The sequence below is a fragment of the Lissotriton helveticus genome, chromosome 1_1, assembly GCF_964261635.1.
Source record: "Lissotriton helveticus chromosome 1_1, aLisHel1.1, whole genome shotgun sequence".
NCBI lineage: Eukaryota > Metazoa > Chordata > Amphibia > Caudata > Salamandridae > Lissotriton > Lissotriton helveticus.
Window position 1 is genome coordinate 1342001313 of NC_136057.1, and position 23261 is coordinate 1342024573.

The following is a 23261-nucleotide window of genomic DNA, read 5'->3' on the forward strand; positions in this document are numbered from 1 at the left end:
TGTTGACGCACTGATCAGGAAGCTGCCCTCCTCTGCTGAGAAATCCAGCTCCAGTGTTTCTGACTCCCCTTGCGGGGTGTTGGGAAATCGAGTCCCAAGAAAGAGATACCAGACCTCCTTCATTTTAAACAAGGTATGGAGCTGATTAGAACCTAGAGAAACCTTTGGTAGATTCTTGGCAAAACTAAACCTATACAAAAGACCATTCTTACTTCCTCCCTCGTACTAGACTTAGGTTAGGTACATTGGGGTAGGCGTATTTTAGAAGCACCAGTTGAGTGTTTTAGTCTATGTTATTTATGTATGTATTTTTATATGGCTTAGAAAACATACAATGCTCTTACAGTATTATTTTATAATACTATTCTCGCTGTACGCATTATACTTTGCAGTCTGTCTAACGAATGTAGCAGTTCACCTCTCTTGCATGAGAAAGAAGACTGTTCAATAAACCTTTTATTGAAAACCCCTGTCTCTCTATTTCTCTGCAACTCTGTAGAAACAAAGCATGCATGATTGAGTGAGTGAACTAGTTATCTATTGTTTCCACAACTCTGAGAGATATATTCTTATTCTTGGGAAACAAAGTTGTCATGTTTATGCGGTTGTCAGAAACGAATCCCTTCTTGTGTATTCAAGAAAGTTTCTAGTAACCTCTGAGCTAGCTGGCACTCACTATGAAGTTTAGTATATTCGATAGTGACCTATTGACTTAAGTCCTACATCAAATCTATAGGATATATTATTCCAATGCGCAGAGCCTATTGGGAATATAGGAACTACACTACTCCCTCACCACTGATCTGTCTGACGAGTTTCATTACTGTTTTCTGCAGCTCTTAGTGTCTCACTCCAGGGAATATACCTACCTCATAAATTTAGATTTTCCTTATTCTACTCCGAGGTTCTAATTACATCAATTTTCAACATGGTAACAGTTTGCAGTGGCGTGGATATGCTTCAAAAGTTGTCTGCATGCCACACATAGGTCTCTACTAAGTATGGGCGAAATTTGCAAATTCACGGTCCGCGAAATACGCAAATTTGTGCGCACTTGCAAATTTATTTATTTTGGCGTGTTCGCGGGATTTTTTCAGCACGGCTACCGCGAACTTACCCATGCGGTCGTTTTTGGACACAACCATCTTGTTCGCGGGAGGAAAACAACTCGGCAAACTCAGAATTAAGGTAAGTCAACGCAGCGCGCACGAGATTGTATTTTTGAAGCACGAACAAGCAAAAAAAAATAACTAACTTGCGAATTGTTTGGCAATTTCGCGTGATTCACGGAACGCAAAATTGCCACAAATCCACAAATTTCGCGAGCGGAACGAATTTTCAGCCCATGCTTAGTCTCTACAGTAGTAGATCTTTAACTCAACAAGCTAAATAATCAGTTCACCACTTTCTGCAATATTTTACCTTGTGTATTTAAGACTTTTAGGAATTTAAACATCCCCCAATGTTTTATATTTTTTCTTTTCTGGTGTTACCCACTTCATTCTTGGATGTAGAAATGTTCTTACTGTTTTATTTTTCAATTTTTTCTTAGGGCATTGTAAGGTGTGGTAAACGCTGAAGGGGCCACAATCGCAGAGCATGTATGTGCAATTTATGTATGGTAAGCAAGTGCTGGCCTACACTAATGGCTGAGTAAACACCCTTCTAGCAAGTCCCTCTAACAAATGCACAAGAGAGTAATTTTGAATGTATGTAGTTTGTGTTCGTGTATAGACCTCTGCATGGGATTAGACTTTATTTAATCATATCAAAAAGTTTCAGGATCCCTATTGACGATAGTGGGAACAATACTGTAAAACTGCAACCTGTTTTGAGGGCAATAAACACACTACCTGCAACTCAAGTGGCTGCGAAATGGGTTTCAGTGCAATGAACTTGATAATGTCACCCACGCGAAACAGTTTTAGTATTGCATGTCTTTCTTCACTAATGGTCTTCATAAATCCCACAGGCCCTCCTCTGTCTCCTTGGAATCCATTGTCAAGTGTTAACAGATGGCTGACTGCTCATGTAGATGATACTCAGTCTTGTAAGGTAGATCCTACTGCCCATCACGACTTAACGCACTAAATGCATAATTGCACAGTGAATTTTTTGTATGCATATGTGTTTGTTATGGATTGCTGTATATGATTTATGATACTCAGACGACCCCACCTTGCCTATAACCCCCTTGTGTTCTTGTCCCCCCAGTGTGTGAGTTGGACATCGGCTGGTGTCCCACTTGTATTACACTATGCACTACCTCTATCTTTTTATTATGTGAAATTAAACTGTCCGGCTGGACACTTGAAATATAGTACTATTTAGTCTATATTTATTCTTGTCCCTCAATTTTCTTGTCTAGGGACCACTGTCTCTGTTAGCAAGAATCTACCCAAGGTCCCTAGTCTATCGCTCCCTGGGTTCCCTTGTATTGTCTAAATATAACATCACAACAAAGAATACCAGTGGCATGAGATTTTTTAAAGAGATTTTGTTACCCACATGTTAGGAATCAGTGATGTAAAACGTCTCACTAATTACTAATTTCTTATGGATAAGCATCCTGTGGCAATATAGGATGGTCCATAATGTCTGATTTGATATATTACAGAATATCCAATTATAACTGTATCATTCATAGTGAATAACACTTGCCATGCACGGAATACCAAATGCATTGGGGGACTTGCATTTTGTTTTGTAATACTCAAAGGGTGCTAAATTTGTCAGTGTATGTAATGGTGGTACATATGGTAGGTGTAACAGGGCGGACATACCCGGGGTGGCGGTCAAACAGGAAAAGGACTGGTGGGAGGCTCGTTAGGTCACAGCTCCTCTGTTTTTTCATCAACAGGATTAATGGTTCTCGCCGTCACAGCTGGAGCTCAACGAAACCGAGGAGGGTCTCTTTATCTGGGTCACTCTGAGAGCCGACTCCGCCCCTGATGAGGACGTCATCACCTATGTCCCAATAAGAAAAGGGAACAATAGGAAGCCAGAGAGGGTGTTCTCCGGTGATTAAGAGGAGGGTGAAAACAGCGGAACAGCGAGGACCGAAGACCAGGAGGAGTCCCCAGGACGCCCAAGAAGACCATCAAGCCGGGAGCTTGCGGAGGAAGAGGCGGACCTGAAGAGAAAGCAAGGAGGCCACCGAGGAGGCGGTTCGCCGAGCCACGCTCCCGGAGAAGCATGGCTATCCCAGGTACGGGAGCGCTTTGCGGGCTGGGTCGGGAGGCGGGAAAGACCAGACGCTTGAGTCGTTACCACAACTCGAATCTGTACATAGTGTAAAGCATTCCCAACCCGACACGCTCACTCCCCACTCTCGGCCGTGAAGTCACTGGTTATACTTTGGGGTGCTCCCTCACCACCTTCCCTTCGTATCCCTTATTCACAAGTCCACTGACCCTTGCCCTTGTTTCAATTTTTTTTCATTCTGGGAATCTAAGAGTCATACCGCCTGGGTCTTTCAGAGGAGTTGATAGGAGGAAGACCAGGACGTTAGAAGGAAGACCCTGGGAGCTGAAGATTCCTCAGAAAGAGTGCCGATAACTCTCCAGTTATATTGATTTATTTTGTCTTGTTGACAGACTGGTTGATAAGGGAATATAAAGACCCCATTTAATAAAATACCAGTTCAACTAAACTCGCCTTCTCAACGACCTTTCTTCTGGACTCGCTACATTGATGGAGAATGCAGACATAGAGGAAGGCCATCTGTGACACCAAGATGGAAAACCTGATTCAACATTTGATTAAAGGACAAGAATAGCTTGAGTGGGCAGTTGAGCGACAAATGGCCTCAGCTCAGGCTGACAGAGACGTGTTTAAGGACACTATAGCTGCCCAGATTGATGGATTACAAGAAATGGTGACAGAACAGCCAACGAGTTCTTTCCGCGAACTTTGAAGCACTCCTCATCCCCGTCTGGTGTATCCTTACAAAAATACATCCCAGGAGAGGACCCTGATGCCTTTTTAACGAATTTCGAGAGAGTAGCAAGAGCATGTAGCTGGCCTTTGAAAAAGTGGCCATTCTTCCTAACTCCTCTACTCACCGGAGAGGCCCAAGCAGCGTACCAGGTGGCTAATGCCACAGGGAACATCGTGTATGGTGATATTAAAACCATTATTCTGGACCACCTGGGCCTAGGCTCTGAGGCCTAGGGAGTACGATTCCATAAGGAAAGAGGAACACCAGGGGAGAACCCGAACCCCCTTTTTTTTTAGGTATAAAATGGCGGCCGATAAATGGTTAACCCCGAATACCAGCTCTAAAGAGGAGATTATGGAAAAAATATACTTGGAGCAATGCTTGGACGCCCTCCCATACAACACAGAGAAATGGCTGCAACAGCATACCAATCTAATGGCTAAGGAAGCGATTGAAATGGCCACCACCTATTCTAGGGCACAACCCAAGGTGACAGGGTGGGATACCGAAAGAACAAGACCCCAAACTCTCCGAATGGATAGAAAACCAAGAATTCCATCTGAACCGACAAAACCCCGCTACTCAAGACCTGAGCCACTTAGCGTTAAAGGACCCCAATGCTTCGAGTGTGGGGACTGGGGGCATATAGCCTGGGTATGCCCTCGGAAGAAGCCAACGGAGGAACCAATGGAAGTGGGCTATGTTCCCAAATCTATTCTATATACGGCCGAAATGGGGACGGTGTTTCATGTAAGTGTTCAGGTGAACGGTAAGCCTATCAATGCCCTCTTAGACTCTGGCTGCAAAAAATCAGTTATACAGGGGGTTCTGGTTACCAAAGATCACCTCCTGCCAGGTGTAACCGTGCACATACGTTGTGCGCATGGTGATATAAAACCTTATCCTTTAGCACAACTGACTCTTACACACTCCAATGGCCAAAAGAATAGAATAAAAGTGGGGGTGTAGGATAGTCTTCCAAAAGATTTAATCATTGGGACTGACAATCCGGAGTTTCTTAATTTGTTCTGGCATGTATTACAGTCCACAGAGGTTAATACAGGGAAGGGTAAAGGTATGCTTAATGTAGTTCTAGCTTTAGTGACACCTGAACCATGGCTCCTAGATCGTAGTTTTATATTTGCCCAAGCCAACGATGCTACGTTGTTCAATGCATGGGAACAGGCCCATTGTACACAGGATAGTGATACACCTACCTATCCCCGCTTCCTTATTTAAAATGAGCTACTTTACCGACAGGCATCCCCGACTGAAACACAACAACTGTTAGTACCCATGTCTTTTCGTGACCAAATCATGTTTTTTTTCGCATTCACATATTACAGCTGGGCATACGGGGGCGGAAAAAAAACACCCAGAATGTGCTACGACATTTTTATTGGCCAGGGATTTACAAGGACATAAAAATACACTGACAGACATGCGTCATCTGTTAAAATAGAAACACACACAGACCTCCAGCCGTTCCCCTACAGCCTCTCCCTGTGATAGGCCAGCCCTTCGAGAGAGTAGGGATAGACTAATAGGGCCTTTGCCCCGTACAAGAAAAGGAAACGTGTACGTATTGGTGATAGTAGATTATGCCACCCGTTTTCCGAGGCATTCCCACTACGCACCTCCACCACCCGTAACATAGCTGAAAGATTCCTGGAACTGTTCTCAAGGGTAGGTTTCCCAAAGGAAACATTAACTGATCAAGTTACTCCATTATGTCCCTCCATATGAAAGGAGTATGCCGGAATCTCAACTTGCTTCACATCAAGACGTCAGTATATCATCCACAAACGACGGACTCGTTGAGCGTTATAACGTGACATTAAAAGCTACCTTAAAGAAGATGCTGGAGGTAAACGGAAACAAATGGGATAAACTCTTACAATTGGCACTGTATGTGATAAGAAGCCAAGTACAGAGCAGTCTAGGCTGTTCTGCTTTCAAAATCCTGTATGGAAGACAACCAAGAAGCCTCCTGGAAATAACCAAAGAAGCATGGGAGAAAGAAGACGCTATAGAAACCAGAGAGATGCTAGAATACACCCAAGGATTGAATACTAAGATAGGAAAACTCCATGACCTAGCCTATTCTCAGTAAAGAAACAAGAACAACAGACCCATTATTACAATTGTGGGAAGAAGTGGAGGACACTAGCAATAAACGATTGGGCCCTTGTATTACTACCAACATCCAAGCAGAAGTTTAACACTGAGTGGAAGGGTCCCTATAAAGTTATTGAGGCCATCGGGAAAACCACCTATAAACTACAAATGACCCCCAGCTGAACCCAGACTTTTCACATAAACATGTTAAAAAAATGGATAGGACCTATACCCAAAACCACCACCCTCACAGTACCTACACTGATCAACCAACCTAGCACTATGGTGGTCAACGAGGAACTTTCCCACCAGGAAAAAAAAGAACTGGAAGAAGCCCTAGTCCCCTTCTCTCCCATGTTTTCTGACATACCCGGGAAAAACGAACCTGACAGAGCATAAAATTGAGACAACCCCTGGATAAGTGGTAAAGCAACATCCATACAGGATCCCAGCATCACGAAGAAGAGCCATACAAAAAGAAGTGCAAGATATGTTGCAACTAGGGGTGATAAGACCATCAAGAAGTGAGTGGTCATCCCCGATAGTGATGGTCCCGAAACCAGATGGCAGCACCAGATTCTGTATGGACTTCCAAGCCCTGAACAAGATCTCATCTTTCGACGCATACCCTATTCCACGAATTGATGAGCTCATAGAAAAACTGGGAGAGGCAGCCTACATAACAACTTTAGACCTAACAAAAGGCTATTGGCAAGTGCCATTACGAGAAGAAGACAGAAGGAAGACCACCTTCGCAACTCCGGACGGGTTGTATGAATTCACAGTGCTACCTTTTGGGTTGCATGGAGCCCCAGCAACCTTTCAGAGGCTCATGAACACCGTCCTAATTATCACACTTTTTCGGACGCATACTTAAACGATATCGTATTTTTTAGCCCAAACTTCAAAAACACACCTCCTCCATCTGCGTACCATACTGCAAGCCCTACAAAAAGCCTGCCTTCATATAAATGTCAAGAAATCCTGGGTCGCTTTGCTAGGGTACGTATTGGGTCACGGGTTGATAGCCCCACAAGCAGAGAAAATCAAGGCCATATCAGATACCCCTTTCCCGACCACTAAAAGAGACATGAGAGCTTTTCTCGCACTAATTGGCGACTACAGGCGTTTTATCCCTCAGTTCTCAGAGGTAGCTACCCCCTTAAAAAATACCCTACAAAAAGAGGTCAGTCCACGAGTTTTACTACACCCCACTAAAGCAATGTTAGATGCCTTCAAAACACTAAAAGAATGTCATCACCACAAGCTCTGTGTTATCCTCCCCCGACTTCTCCCGTCCCTTTATTCTACATACCGATGCTTCAAACCATGGGATATGAGCGGTTCTTTCTCAGTTATCCTCAGAGGGGGTGGAGCATCCTATAGTGTATATAAGAAGGAAACTCTTTCCAAGGGAAATGAAATACCCCACCATTGAACATGAGTGTTTGGCCATAAAATGGGCTACAGATAAGTTACGTTATTACTTGGAAGAAAACCAGTTCACCTTGTACACTGTTCATGCCCCGTTAGAGTGGATGAGCCGGAATGACGCTCATAATCTTAGGGTTCTCCATTGGTTCCTTTCCCGCCAGCCATTCTCCTTTGCTGTTAAACATCACAGAGGAACAGACAACGGAAGCGCGGACAATCTTTCAAGAGTGTTTCCTCTCCCCGATCGGGAGAATCGAGGGGAGGAGGAGTGTAACAGGGCGGACATACCCGGGGTGGTGGTCAAACAGTAAAAGGATTGGTGGGAGGCTCGTGAGGTCATTGCTCCTCTGTTGTTTCATCAACAGGATGAATGGTTCTCGCCGTCACAGCTGGAGCTCAACGAAACCGAGGAGGGTCCCTTTAACTGGGACACGCTGAGAGGCGACTCCACCCCTGATGAGTACATCATCACCTATGTCCCAATAAGAAAAGGGAACAACAGGAAGCCAGAAAGGGTGTTCTCTGGTGATTGCGAGGAGGGTGAAAACAGCGGAACAGCGAGGTCCGAAGACCAGGAGGAGTCCCCAGTACGCCCAAGAAGACCATCGAGCCGGGAGGTTGCGGAGGAAGAGACAGACCTGAAGAGAAAGCCAGGAGGCCACCGAGGAGGCGGTTTGCCGAGCTACCCTCCCAGAGGAGCGTGGCTATCCCCGGTACGGGAGCATTCGCTGGCTGGGTCGGGAGGCGGGAGAGACCAGACGCTTGAGTCGTTACCGCTACTCGAATCTGTACATAGTGTAAAGCATTTCCAACCCGACACGCTCACTCCCCACTCTCTGCCGTGAAGTCACTGGTTATACTTTGGGGTGCTCCCTCACCACCTTCCCTTCGTATCCCTTATTCACAAGTCCACTGACCCTTGCCCTTGTTTCATTTTTTTTTGCTTTCTGGGAATCCCGGAGTCATACCGCCTGGGTCTTTGAGAGGAGTAGAGAGGAGGAAGACCAAGACGTTAGAAGGAAGACCCTGGGAGCTGAAGAATCCTCAGGAAGAGTGACAATAACTCTCCAGTTATATTGATTTATTTTGTCTTGTTGACAGACTGGTTGATAAGGGAATATAAAGACCCCATTTAATAAAATACCAGTTCAACTAAACTCGCCTTCTCAACGACCTTTCTTCTGGGCTCGCTGCAGTAGGTTAATTAGGTTAATACATTTTATAGTTTTGATATTCACAATTGCAGTTTCTATCATTTTCATGAAATGCATGGACTGCGCTTTGATCTTCGTGCCAAGTTTAGTATGCCTAGCTTGCGGTTCTTCATGGTTTGTCTACTGTAGTTGGTCAGACACCAAACTTCATCCATATTTTGGCTGTTAATTCCTTCAGATAGGGAACTCAAGTGGCCCTCTTACGTTTTGAGCAGTTTGGTATAATTTATTAAATCTCATAATTTTCTCACATGTACTTATGATTGACCTGCTAAATATGTGGGAGGTCGTAAGATCTGATGTCAGTTCTTGTGATGTCACTTTCTGTTAGATCAAAGGTTCAGATAACAGTTTCTGTGATGTCCCTTCCTGTGATGTCACAGTGAGGTCATGTGCCAAGATGTCACTTGCATACTGAATTGGTTAGTCCCCCCACTTCTTTTTTTAGGGTTTTTGCCCTGACTTTAAATGTCTCTTACCTTCACCTGCTGTTGCACACACAAGAAAGGCATGAAGAAGGATGAAATATTTCATGATGTTATCTGTAAAAATAATTATGGACTCTCGATTAGCAAACAAATCAAGAGAATTGAAAAGCAAAACATGTTTATGAGTTTTACATTTTTCCACTGGTTAATCTCTGCACACATTAGTTTTTTTTAAGTCACACATTTGGCACTTATATCAAGCAATGGCAATGAAGTAATAAGGGGTGTGTGTCCAAATAAGAGTCTGAAGCCTCAAATTGGGTAATAAGTCTTCGGTGTCCATTTTAGGCCTGAAATGACCTTATTTTTCATTGTGCATCACTCCTGTTCCCAAAAGCTTATAGAAAACGCTCAATGTTCATCAGAAATACAAGTAAGCTGGAATGTGCGGTGCTCACTGTGGGTGTACAAATTATCTACTCATGTTTTTGAAAAACAACCACGTAATGGCACCCAAATACTGCCTGGTATCAGGGCTCAGTGATTCAAAGATGTGTCAACTCTTAGTAAACCACAAACAGAGAAAGGATCTGATCTTGACACAGTTGTTATTGCTAGTTTCAAAAGCAGTAGTCAAAAGCTCTTTCAGAGGCCCAGGTGGCTAGTAGGAGCTACTGAGCCCAACTTTGGTGGTTGAGGCCTGGTGCTCTGGGTATCCTAGGGCTGACCTAATATGGGTCCGTAGCAACTGGGCCAAGTGCCCCTTAGGCATTTGACTCTCTGTGGTAGTGCTGGTCAAGCAGTGAAAGGCTCCTTGTAGGGGAAGGTAGGTGCGAGGCAAACACATGCTCAAGACTCAAATTACACGCAACAATGCCAATAAATCAATGTCCAGCCAAATACTCGCTTTTAATTCAAATAGTATTTATATTTGAGCACAAAATGAAATACAACACACAAACAATATGCACAGCGCCCCTTAAGGCCAGCCCTCTAGCATCATCCGGGCAGGGCCACAAGTTCCCCTTCCCTGTCTATGAGCAATATTATTCCCCATTTACGATAGCCACCATTCAATTAAGGCACCGCGACGGGTCCGAGCTTTAGAAGTCCAACTATGGCTTTTTAGAAGTCAAATTGTTCAAGGGCTAAGGCACTATGAGGCAAGGCAAGCTTCCCATGGACTCTCTAGCCCGGCAATCAGTCTCACCCACTCCTTCTGGTATTGTGATACAGAAGCCCTGGAATAGTTCATCACTCTGGTGTTCCTATCTACTGGTGGGTGGTTATCAGCAGTACTCCTTCAGTTGATGCATTAAGATCCCCTGATCCCACTGTCAGGTCCGGTACAGCCACACACCTTCCGGTGTTTCGGTGGGAACCTTGGGCATATGGGCCAGGACCTGCTGCTACCCCATGGTTATAAGGTGCCCCCAGGGACAGCCATCCTTCTTGGCACATAGTGTACCAGGGCAAAGGTCCTTGCTCTTCACAGCAGCCCCGTCTAGTATACGGGGGAGGGGACAATGATATAAGTCTGCATGTGAGCAATGGCCTGATCAGTGTGACAGCTGTTTCCTTTATGGCTGTCTGCCTTGAATATATAGCCTACAACTTTAGTAAGCACACAGACAACTACCTGATCGATGCAGTGACATCTTTCTTCACAGAAGCCTTATCTTGCATACTTTGGTGTGCTCACGGGCAACAGCAGCTTTCTTCACGTGGTCCGCTCTGGCATACAGGGTCATCGACTGTAGTTTGCACATGGGGGGAGTTGCTGACAATCAGTTCAACAGCAACTATCTCGCACCTTGCTACGGGATTCACTCACCAGGATACCCCACTGGACCTTGCTATCGCCAGACTCTTTTCTTCTCCTTGTAGAGCCCTCTGGTCTCTGTAGGCACTGATGCTCCATGTTCCACGTCAGGTGGTCTTATTTTCCTTGGGTGTTGTTCCTTTACCCAGGTGGGAGACTGTCAGACCATGATTCTAAGTCCTAGACACAGAAGGCAGAACTTTTACTGAGCTTCCCCATGTTGTAGTACTGCCCAGGCTGGCTGCTTGATGGTTGAATATTTGGGCGCTTCCAGCTCCTTTTTTTAATAATCCATTTCCAGACAAAGATGTGATTTAGTCTCATGCTTTGGTGTTTGTGTGTCAGGTGCCTCCTTTGAAGTGCCACTCCTCTGGCCTGTCCTTTGCCAAGGAAGCAGTTTGTCACAGCAGGAGTGACTCCAACCCAGATAGCCCAAGAACACAAGCCATTGGTATTCCTTGTGGATCACACCTGAATGTCAGCCTCACAACATATGCCTACCAAAGTTTACAAAGGCCCCCAGCCCTACTCTTTATGATTCTCTTATCAGCCCCTTCTCCTTCCTCAGTTTTACCCAGGACCCACTGAACTTTTCGGGATAATAAAGCCCTTTTTGAAGTGCACAGGAGAGTCTGGCTTCCCCGTCCTCTAGTGTGTATCCCAATCAAATCTAAGGAATCTAAAAATCTGCTTGGGAGGTCTCTTCCTCCCCCACATGCCCTCCTCTAGACCCTGGGATTCCAATAGGGAACCCATAGGCCACCATGTATTGTACCACTCACAGGCACACATACATCACAGCACGCATCCACTCACACTGCACAGCGCTACATGCTAATACCATCTAGGCTAAGTGTTAGTTAAGCACACAGCAGCAGAAATGTACATGAGTGGGTCAATAGGCACCACTCCGGTGACACAGGTAAAAAGTCTGTCCAAACTACTGAGAATCATTATTGATGCCACCGCCGTGCCCACGCTACTCACCATTTTTGGTAAAACCAGTAACTCTTTTCCACTTATAGGGTAGCGCTTTGGGCACCCCTCCTGGTATAAGCAAGACCACAATCCATGAACCAAGCCTAGGTCATGGCTTACATGAATAATCTGTGTTCGCCCATGAGAAAAAAAAATCCACCAGGGATCCATATATCATTGCAGCTGGAGCACTCAGGGGAGGGTGCATGTCTTTTCCATGAGAGGGACTTTTCTATCCCAACAGTCTTGAAAAACTGGTTTAGGTTATTGGCTGCTGAAGACTGTTGAAGGGTGGAGATGAAAACAATTTACCACATGTTCCTTCTCAGCCTGCGTTGAAACTGAGCAGCTCTAAGCTATGATCTGGCGAGAACTGCAGTGCCAACATTGCCCACCTCTTACCACAAATTGTTATGTAATTATATAAATAAACTTTGCTTGAGAATTACTGACACTCAGGACAGATGAATATTGGTTCTCCACAGCAGTGCCCTTTGTGTGTTTAGATGAACCTGGTACACACACTTCTAGGCCACACAGTTTATTTGGTGTGATAACGCCTATTGATTGTGGTAATAAAATGAGGTCAAGCAGAAGGCACAGATCAAATTTGTCATTTATTTACAGGGGGTGGTAGGCTACGAAAGTGAGTAAAGAGTTAGTTTTACCCTTTTTCTTACTGAAAAAAGAACTTATTTCCAATTAACTTGGAGGTTGGGGTCAGTGGTTCTATTGGAAGAACCGACCATCTCTGGAGGTCCCTCACAGCAATGACTGTGCAGGTATGCGAGAGGCTTGCCCTGAAAAGTACAGCACTCGAGGAGTGCCCTGGTGTTGGTCCAATGTAGAAGATTATTAAATGATGGAAGAGTTGCTGTGGTTCCAGTATAGAACATTTTCCCATGGTTTAGGCCTACATTTCCACTTGTGTTGTATGCTATCCAATTATAAACAGAGCTTCTCCTTGCGCTCCTACAAGCCTCATATCTCATCAATGGAATACATAGTGCTTCTTGTATGAGTCCTAGTCTAGAAAGAGCCTCACTCTTGGTTGGTCCTTTCACCCTCTGTACTTGAATAGCAGGGCTGGACTAGGAACGCAAACCGGCTCTGGCAATCAAGTATTCCCAGCCACGTGGTGGTCGGGATGCGGGGGAGTGGGGCTGGTGGGAAACAAAGCTGCTTCTTCTGGTACAGGGGGTTGATATTATAACACTGCTGCAAAACTGGCCCCCTGTACCAAAAACAGCCACCACCTGTCCAAAATACCCTCCCTGAAGGTCTGTTGCAATCATCCATAGACTTGAATCGGTCTGACACACAGTTAAAATGATGGGCGAATCTTACTCATTGTGGGACTAAATAGACCTTGGGTTTCAATGTACTTTATTCAAAAACATTCGCACACATAGCCTGACTGATTGGCCATACTCACTTCCTGTAGTCTGTTCAGTAACTCGTAGATTTGAGCATATCTTGCGCCTGGTTGCAGCAAAAACACAGAGCTAATATTGCTAATGGTTCTCTTCAATGCTGGTTCATCACAATGTGGCAATGGAGTCAATTCCACGCTCTGCCACATGTTTCTCCACTGCACATGCCCAGTACAGCTCATGCAGGTCATCTACCTCTTCATTCAAAACAGAATTGAAAACAAAACTTATGAACAAGTTTCTGCCCTAAGATACGTTATGTTTTATTGTTTATTTAGCTGCCTAATATTCCGATTCTCGGAATGACCACTACATTGATGTGCAACCAGAGACTCCAGTTTTACCATGCTACTCTCATATATGTTACAAGTGTCTATTCTTACAACTGTACCATACATACCCTACAATTTTAAGCGCTCTGATACCCTCTAGGGACATTTTCGCGCTATACAAAACTTTATACATAAATAAAAAAAATTAAATGCAGATGAATAAAATGGTCACACTCAGGCTCATCGCCAGGTTGAGTTGGCAGGACAATGGTGAATTTTCTGTGTGTCGTATCTACAGAGTAGCCCTGTTTATTGTATTGCAGTACTTTTATAGCGCATCTTACCCCCTACAAGGCTACCTTTGATTTATATTGGGATTCTGACTGAGCACCCTTAAAGAGAGAATGATTTGGGAAAATGGTGGCTGTAGTTTGTCCTGTATGGTAGATCCTGGGTGAGTCTGAGGTTCAAATTCATGCTTCACACTGTGTGTCATATGTTACTGTGGTTTAACATGAAGTGCTGTGGAAAGTAGGAGAATAGAGGTAGTCGTACCCCTGAATATTTCTCATCTTCAAGGTAGCTGTGTATAAAACAGAAGCTTACTGATGAAGATCAGTAGAATCCACAAGTGGCAATCCTTGTGGGACTACCCTGGAGCCACAAGGGCCCCATCGCTGGAGGTATGGTTAACGAACCATAGAAATATATATGTAGTCCACCAAGGAGTGCAGAAACCCATCCCCTGAAGACATCAATAATGAACCAGAAAGTGTGATATTGGAGTCCACACAACCTCATTCTTTTGAAGCACAGTTAATCACGGTTAAGGGGTCCACTCAGGAGTGACATCCCATTGATAGGCAGTTAATCAACCACAACAGGTTATATGAAGTCAACGTAGGAAAGGTACAAGTCCATCTCATCAAGGAATGGTTAATCATCAAGCCAATGCTATATGGAGTCCACACCTGAGGGGTACAGGTGACGTCATTATAGAAAACGACATCATAGTCCTGAAATCCACTCCAGAGAAGCAGACAGAGCCCAAGGGAAGAGTAGGATTCAGCTGTGCTATATGGACAAATCTAAGCCCCAAAGAACAAGTATAGCAAACATATTCATGATGAATGTGGGAAAGAGGTGCAGCAGGTGGTGCATTTTGGAGCATACTCTTTCAATACTAACGTTCACTGACAAAATATCGACTACCAAAATATCTACATACAAAAATATTGAGTCAAAAATACCGATGTCAAAAATGTTGACTTTCTATATTTAGGTAATCAGTAAGGAGAGAAAGGGTATTCGCCTAAAAAGGCAGGAGAGGGACTCCCTGTCCCCTTAGATATATCAATAAACAACAAAGAGGGAGTTACACCTGGGAAGGTATACTCAGCCTCAGTAGAGGCGAGTCTGTGTGTTAGCCACAATCCAAAATGAGGACATCCTTTGTCCTTAAGAAGACCCCTCACTCACCAACCTAGTTGGTGACATGCTTCATCATCGGGGTCCCACCCGGACAGCCGAATGCCATCCAGGTGTGCTGCGACACCTGATTACAGTGGAGCGGGTTTGTTTTTTTTATATGTGAAAGGGAAGAGCTAAGTGTTATTAAAAATATCCGGAACTGCCCACTTACGTGATTTATTCTGGGGTGTTGCGGATATAATAAAAAGAAAGAGAGCACCTGTTGCCCAATTAGGAGAGCTGTCGGTGAAAAAATAATGGTCGTGTGGGATAAAAGATATGGTCTACATGTTTCTACCTATGTGTCATATTTAACAGGTATTCGTCAGGACCTGAAGGTATTAGAAGGAGTATTGGAAAAAGAAACTTGGACCTAAAAAACTCCTAGGAACTTCATACTTGAATGTGCCAGATTGGCACTAAAAAAGAACTATTTCGAGTTTGAGGGTACCCTGTACCTCCAAATAGGAGAGACCTCGATGGGAAGCACATTTGCTCCCAGTGTGGCAGGCCTCTATGTGTACCATTTTGAGGAACAATTTATCCTCAACAATCAGAATCCCTTTCTTTCACACATCCTTCTCTGGAGGCGCTACATAGACGATGTCCTGACGATATGGCAAGGGCCAGAAGAAACGCTGCTGGATTTCTTTCAGTGGATCAATACCCTGGACAACAACCTGAGATTCACACACACACAAGATCCCAAGACCCTGACCTTTCTTGATCTAACAATCACAAAGGAAGGAAGACGTTTGGAAACAAAGACCCATTTTAAACCCACGGCTAAGAACAATCTTCTAAGATTCGAGAGCTTCCACCCTAGACCATTGAGGGAGAACCTGCCCTATGGTCAATATTTAAGGATCAGGAGGAATTGCAGTAATATCAATGACTACCGTGAACAATCAGGAGACCTAACCCATAAACTCCGAGCAAGGGGCTATCCAGACAGAATCCTGAATAAGTGCCAAAAACGTGCGAGGAATCAGCCAAGAGAGATCCTCTTGGAAGACACTCCTAGAGAGAAAACAGACACACCTCTGACATGTGTAACTACGTTTTGCTCCGCATCTAACCTAATGTCAAAATCCATCAATAAACATTGGAAGATCATCAACAGTGGCAATCTGAAATGGGAGAAACCTTTATTTGCCTATAAAAGGGCAAGGAGTATACGTGACAGTCTGGTGAACACTAGACCCAGGAGATTAGCCGAAGAGGAACCCACAGTGCTCAATATCTGGGGCCTACCTAAGGTTCTGGGTCACTACAAATGCGGGAACTGCAGTGTCTGCCCCCTAACAGAAAACACCAAGACATTACAGCTGGAGGAAGGCAAGACCTGGACCATCAGATCCCACACCAATTGCAACAGCACGCTGGTGATGTACCTCATCACTTGCCCTTGTAATCTTAGATATGTGGGCATGACCTGTAGGAAGGTCAAACAACGCATATGTGAACACCGCAGCACCATTCGCTGCAAAAAGACCATGACAAAGCTTACAGAACATTTTCTTTCTATGAAACATGGCCCTAATGACTTCAAATGGACCATCATTGAGCAAGTTGAGAAGGAGGCCAACCTTTTCGAAAAGGAACAGCGTTGGATCTACCGTTTGGCCACTCACACACGGGGCCTGAACGATAATATTCCCTGGAACTCAGTAAAAAATTAATTCCTGTGTACCTGCAACATGCTCGGAGAACCCACTCTTCTGCACTCCTTGCGCTATTTTTTCCTTCGAACCAGTTTTTACCTTTCACTTCCCCACACTCGTCAAATAGGGGATTACTCACATTTACGGTTTGCCTGTACTGTTCATGTCCAAATAGTCACTGGTTACAAAACAAATCCGTCTAGCAGGGGATTTATCACATCCCCGGATTGCCTGCATGGTTTTTAACCTTTCACGTCCAAATAGTCACTACTTGCGAAAAATAAAGGATATCCCTTTAACGCTACTTCAGTCACCGACACGGCATGACGCGCAGTTGAGCCTGGCTGTATAGCAACACTTGCTATTGGTTACTCAGCCGCCCACACGCCCTACGCCGATCACGCCCTACTCACCAAACCACGCCCATCCCGGAACCGGCACACTGTTTTACCACGCCGATCCGGCAGCCCAGTAATAATCGGAGCACTCGCGGTGACGGTTTAGGTGTGAACGGCGCCTCATCCTCCTGGTACAAGTAAGATTGTTCCGGTTAAGCGTACACTCGTACCCACTTGTCAAAAACGATAGTATTATTTTTCCAACTCCCTGTATTCTTTACCTAGATCGTAACGGGATTACAAACCGATCACGGAGTGGCTCATGGAGCATTGAATACAAAAGCTCCTAGTAAGACGGTCATTCCGATTCTTCATTCACCATAACCGTGCATGCTTACCACTACTGGACAATGTCGCTTTATGTGTGGTCGGTGTGTTAGGTCCAGATACAGTTTTTATTTAGTCCCTTATTCACGTAGTGGTCATCTTAGTCCTACGCAGTCGTCTTCACTTGCACGACGACTGCGCTACTTCTCAGCTTTTGAGACACAAACACCCAGCACTTCGCCGTTTTGTGTCTAGTGCCTCCTTCATTTATGGCACTGACACTCAGTGATTTGAGTATCTTTTGATACATTGGGTGTGCCTCCACGTGGTATATGGCATTATAGGGACTCATCTCACTCGTCATTCACATCAAAGGTATGATGTATGCTGCACATCACCATTGAACTATTATGTGTTATGTATGTGGCAATTTTTATATGTTATTGTTCGTTATCCACAACCCTCTTCCCCCTTTTTTTCCCACAGGTTTTTTCCACAAACTAAAGAAGAAACTTTTTATCAGGAGATTCATTTTGTTTCTCCCACTGACACTTACGAGGATAGGGTGCGCCTTAGCGTGCGCATACCGTCCCGTAAGCGCATAAAGGTCCTGACGAATACCTGTTAAATATGACACATAGGTAGAAACATGTAGACCATATCTTTTATCCCACACGACCATTATTTTTTCACCGACAGCTCTCCTAATTGGGCAACAGGTGCTCTCTTTCTTTTTATTATATCCGCAACACCCCAGAATAAATCACGTAAGTGGGCAGTTCCGGATATTTTTAATAACACTTAGCTCTTCCCTTTCACATATAAAAAAACCAAACCCGCTCCACTGTAATCAGGTGTCGCAGCACACCTGGATGGCATTCGGCTGTCCGGGTGGGACCCCGATGATGAAGCATGTCACCAACTAGGTTGGTGAGTGAGGGGTCTTCTTAAGGACAAAGGATGTCCTCATTTTGGATTGTGGCTAACACACAGACTCGCCTCTACTGAGGCTGAGTATACCTTCCCAGGTGTAACTCCCTCTTTGTTGTTTATTGACTTTCTATATTTAACACCTTGCATGCTCATGACGAGGTCAGCTCGTCATGAGCCACGGTGCTCGTGTGCTCATGACGAGCTGAGCTCGTCTTGACCGTTGGAACGCTCGCATGCTGGGCTAATTCCCCTGCTGTGCGAGCGTTCCACACAAACGGGTGTGGTCAGGACGAGCTCAGCTCATCATGAGCACATGAGCACTGTGCCTCATGACGAGCTGACCTCGTCATGAGCATGGGGGCGCTGTGCGCGCCCCCCCTCCCCCCAGCACAGCTGGGGAATATGCCCCGCAGTACAAAAATAACGGAAAATCAACAATCATTGTCACTAATAAAGTTGTCTAAAGTATTGTTTTTTAAATATATATATAAATTTAAATAGTAAACATTAATTAAATGAAAAAATAATATAAATATAATAAAAAAGAAAATAATACAAATATAATAAAAAGAAAATATATTTAATCGTTTTTTTCAAATATAACAATTATTATTTTCAAAAACTAAAACAAACATATTGCAGAAAGGGAACATTAACTCTTCCCACACCACTCAGTGCAACAGATAGAAAAATGTTAGATTGCTTCCACTCCAGTCAGTGCAACATTAGGAAAAGTGATAGACTGCGAAAGAGTAACATTTCTATTCTCACTCCAGTCAGTGCAACAGTAGGGAAAGTGTTAGATTGCAGAGGGGTAAAATTTACTATTCCCATTACAGTCAGCTCAACAGTAGGGAAAGTGTTGGATTGCAGAGGGGTAACATTTTCTATTCCCACTCCAATGAGTGCCAAAGTGGGGTGAATGTTAGATTGCGAAGTGGTAAAATTTACTATTCCCACTTCAAAAAAGTGCAAAGGTAGGGAAAGTGTTGGATTCTGGAGGGGTAATGTTGACTATTCCCACTGCAGAAAAAATAATTTCAAAAACACAGTAAACAAATAAAAATATAAATATGTTAAAAAAATAAAAATGTATTTTATATTAAAAATAAATACATATTATAATGTTGAATACATATAAATAACTAAAAATATTATTATAAATAAAATACAAACATATTCTTCATGTAAATAAATATTTTTATTTATAAACAAAAAAATATTTCTTTAAATAATTGTAACTTTGTTACTTCGCACCATGTACCCGAACAAAACTCACAACCCGCTCAAAAAACGAACTTTAAAAAGCAAATTATTTACAGTATTAACATAAATATTTACCAAATAAAACGTATTATTAATTTAATATAAATAATTTACTTCCCACAATATACCCCCACAAATCAGACAACACACTCCCAAACATTAACAGAATTATCAATTAAATAATAATTATTAATTAAAAATATAAATATTATTTACTTCCCATCCTGTAAGCCTATAAACCCCAAAACCGACTTAAAATGAAGAGAATTTTTTTTACACAATTAACAATTAATTAACAATTAAATAAAATATTTATTAACAACTAATTATAAATTAATTTGAATTGATTAATTTGAAAATTGATGTCTTCTCTATTGTACATATAACACCATGCTCTTACAATGCATTGCTCCTACTATACATGAATGATCCAATCCGTCTACCTCATGGCTGACTGCTCTAATTAATTTATTTTCCGATACTGTGCTGTACACTATAATTTCAAAGTGAAGGCTGGCGGCTCACGTAAGATATGAGAGAATTCTAACCTATCACCATGAATGAGAGTCACTGAAGCAAACACGCAGAGAATGGCAGCAGCAATAGGCCCATAAGCACACTTGTTTTAAAAAGAAAAATTCCTCTTACCGATACAGACGTCTCAGCAGAGAGCAGAGGTGGCTCCTCCGCTAAGGCGGAGGAGTGTCGCCCCTGCTTTTTAGCAGTGTAAATAAAAGAAAAATAAACTGATAATAACTCGCTGTCATTATCATTTTATGTTTCCTTGCTGCTGCCTCTCTGTGGGCTGGGCGTAGCTGCTCAGTTCTCAGAGCAGGGCAGTGAAGGAGTGGTTTGCCCTCTCCAAGGGTGCATGAATGCTTGGCTGGCAGTTTTGTACCAGCCAAACATTCATGCGCACTGTGCATGTTCTCCACGTAGGCTGCATTACAGCCTGGGTAGAGAACATGTCCAGGCCCCCTGTCCCTGGCACAGTGCAGAACCACAGCACTCAGACCAATCGCAACTCAGCATTGCAGCGTTGTGATTGGCAGTGGGGAGCCTGGAGCTTCCTGCTTTCCTGTTCTGGCCTGAAGAGACGAGGAGGAGAGACGAGGAGGGCCACGGTCAGAGAGGCCTTGCACTGTAAGAATGCCAGATATATCTGTCTAATTGAGTAAATATACTAACAACCATTTACATAGCATTTACTAATGAGTATTTACTGCCACTCAACAGAAACCATGTAAGTGACCTTAGAATGAGGAAAGATTAAGGGAAAAAAGTAACGTTCCCTGAAGCTGTTTCAGAACGCATCAACTTGTATTACAAGGATTATAATTTTTATGAAAGCTGCACCCCTGCAACCTTGCAATACCCAACCTCCTCTTGGTTATGCATTTATCCCACCAGACATCTGCATGAATTTACATATTGCCCTTTCGCACTAATGACAACATTCCTATTAATTTAATGTACCAGAAAGACACTGGAGTGAATGCATGGAATGGTTTGCATGGGCTCACGGGGCTAATCCCAATAGTACTGGACTGGAAACCAGGGTTTCTGGAGCAGCTTGCTTCCTGGCCTAGAGCACTTCAACACTTTGTCGGTGCTATATAAATGCAATTTCAAAGTAAGATTGAAAGCCATGCACTGTCCAAATAATTTCAACCTCCTTGTGCAAAAATCACATTCTGGAAGTTTATGCAGTATTTTAAAATGAGCTAAATAAACCTGCATAATATAGAACAATCTGTCTTGGAAATAAGAATCGGTACAGCAGAACCATGTCCTGAATGTACGTAGTTGTGAACATTTTCATCAACAAAGTTGGTGATGTTTATTTATTTATCTATTTTTTCAGCTGTTAGCAGAAGAAAAGTTCACAAGAATATGGTCACCATCACCTGGCATTCTCTCGAACATAGAAAATCAATCTCGGCTGGGCGTGCGACCGCGCCAATCAAGATGGCCGCCATATAGAGAGCTCTGCCGCATTTTCGCCTGTCTTGGCGATAAAACGATGGATTTTTGTCAGAAATTGCTGCCAAATGAGATCGCTGTACTAATTAAGTACTCAAGTTTCAAGATCTTCTGTGTGCCGAAAGTGGTAATTTCAGCTCCCTGGTTCCTGCTCCCAGCATTGCATCAAGGTACTGCCTGAATTGTCTGTCAGGGGGGCTGGGTAATCTTCAGGAAAGGGCCTGGCTTGGGCCTAGCCACTCCCCCAGTCCAATTTAGCTGCTGCACCAGCCATATCTTGGTTATTTCCACAGCTTTTGCTTCTTCATTCAGTATTTTGCTTCTAACATTATAATTCTGCCTCTTTTTACTTCAAAATGGAAAATAAGAGTGCTACTAATAATAAAAGAAGGCAGCAAGTTTCACCGCCTCCTGCGAAATCTAAAGTAGTGGAGTCTTCTGAACCCTTACTATCTTTAATATTGGAAGAAATTCAAGCACTTCGTGTCAATACAGACACTATTGCTTCTGAAATTAAAAATGTGCGCAAAGAAATGGCTAGCCTTTCAATGAAAATATCCAATAGTTCCATAAAAATACAGGATAAAAAGGTCAAAATTGACGCATTTACTCCACTTGTGGGAAAAATGTCACCTATCTGCTCAGCACTATTGGACATGAAAATTGTAACAGAAAATATAATCTATGCATATTTAATTTGCCTGAAGATGTTGAGGGAAATAACTGTAGATTATATTTGGAGAGTTTATTGCCTGATCTTTTACAAATTAAATTTTCAGAAAAGTTTGAAATTGATAAGGCTCATAGGATTCCCTTGGAGAACCTGACCTTATGGGCCAGGCGGCGCAGGGCACGCCTCAGATCTCCGGGTTCACCTGCCTCGACAGACAGAGACACGAGACACTCTGTTAGGCGTAGAAAAGTAGATTTATTAGCTGCAGCTAAGTACAGTTATCTAAGAAGTACCACACAGGTAGGTTCTCAAGAGACTGCCACTTCAATACGTGGCGCACAGTCTATTATACAGAACAAGTTTACAATGACAACTCCCAATATACACAAAAACTGACAAATAGGAATAGTTCGAAAACAAGCTATCGGATGTCTAAAACACACCCTCCTTTCAGACCCCGTGTGCTCTCCTCCCCTCAGGTTAATCAACACTAGTGCCCGTAATTCAATTTGCAGGTGGCAAAACATGTGTAGAATGCTTCAAAAGAAGGGCTGTGTAACAAGAGAACACACGAAGAGAATAGTGAAGGCCAGTTAAACAAGATAAAGTAGAGAAGAATGGTGGGACCCAAACAGTGGAGTAAGACATGGATTAATCAGTCTAGATATGGCTTTGCGAACTCGGCCAGACCCTGACATCAGTGCCGTACACAAGGACAAGGGTTGTTCTTTAACAGGAAAGACACGGAGCAACTGGAAAGGCAGAAAAGACCATATTTACCGCGTCAGCCGTGCTGCCTGAGTGAGGCAACATAAAATGGCGGGTGTATGCGAAGCAAAGTCGAAAACTACGTAACCTCATACCCTCCTTTTGCCATACTCAGGCAATGCACAAAAGGACCCATGTTAGTCTGAGTCGATATCAATGGTCATAAGGTCATTGAGGTGTTGTTGCACCATCATCTTAAT

General features: G+C 43.5%; 1 protein-coding gene across 1 annotated transcript in view; it reads right to left on the reverse strand.

The window, feature by feature from the left end:
* The window catches only part of LOC144772869 (coagulation factor XI-like), a 297549-nt gene that overhangs the window by 247860 nt on the left and 26428 nt on the right, over window positions 1-23261 (reverse strand). The window contains exon 2 of the mRNA XM_078657511.1: window positions 9186-9248. Coding sequence (XP_078513637.1) covers window positions 9186-9240 — 55 coding nt within the window. The 5' untranslated portion in view covers window positions 9241-9248. The remainder of the gene's footprint in view (window positions 1-9185; window positions 9249-23261) is intronic.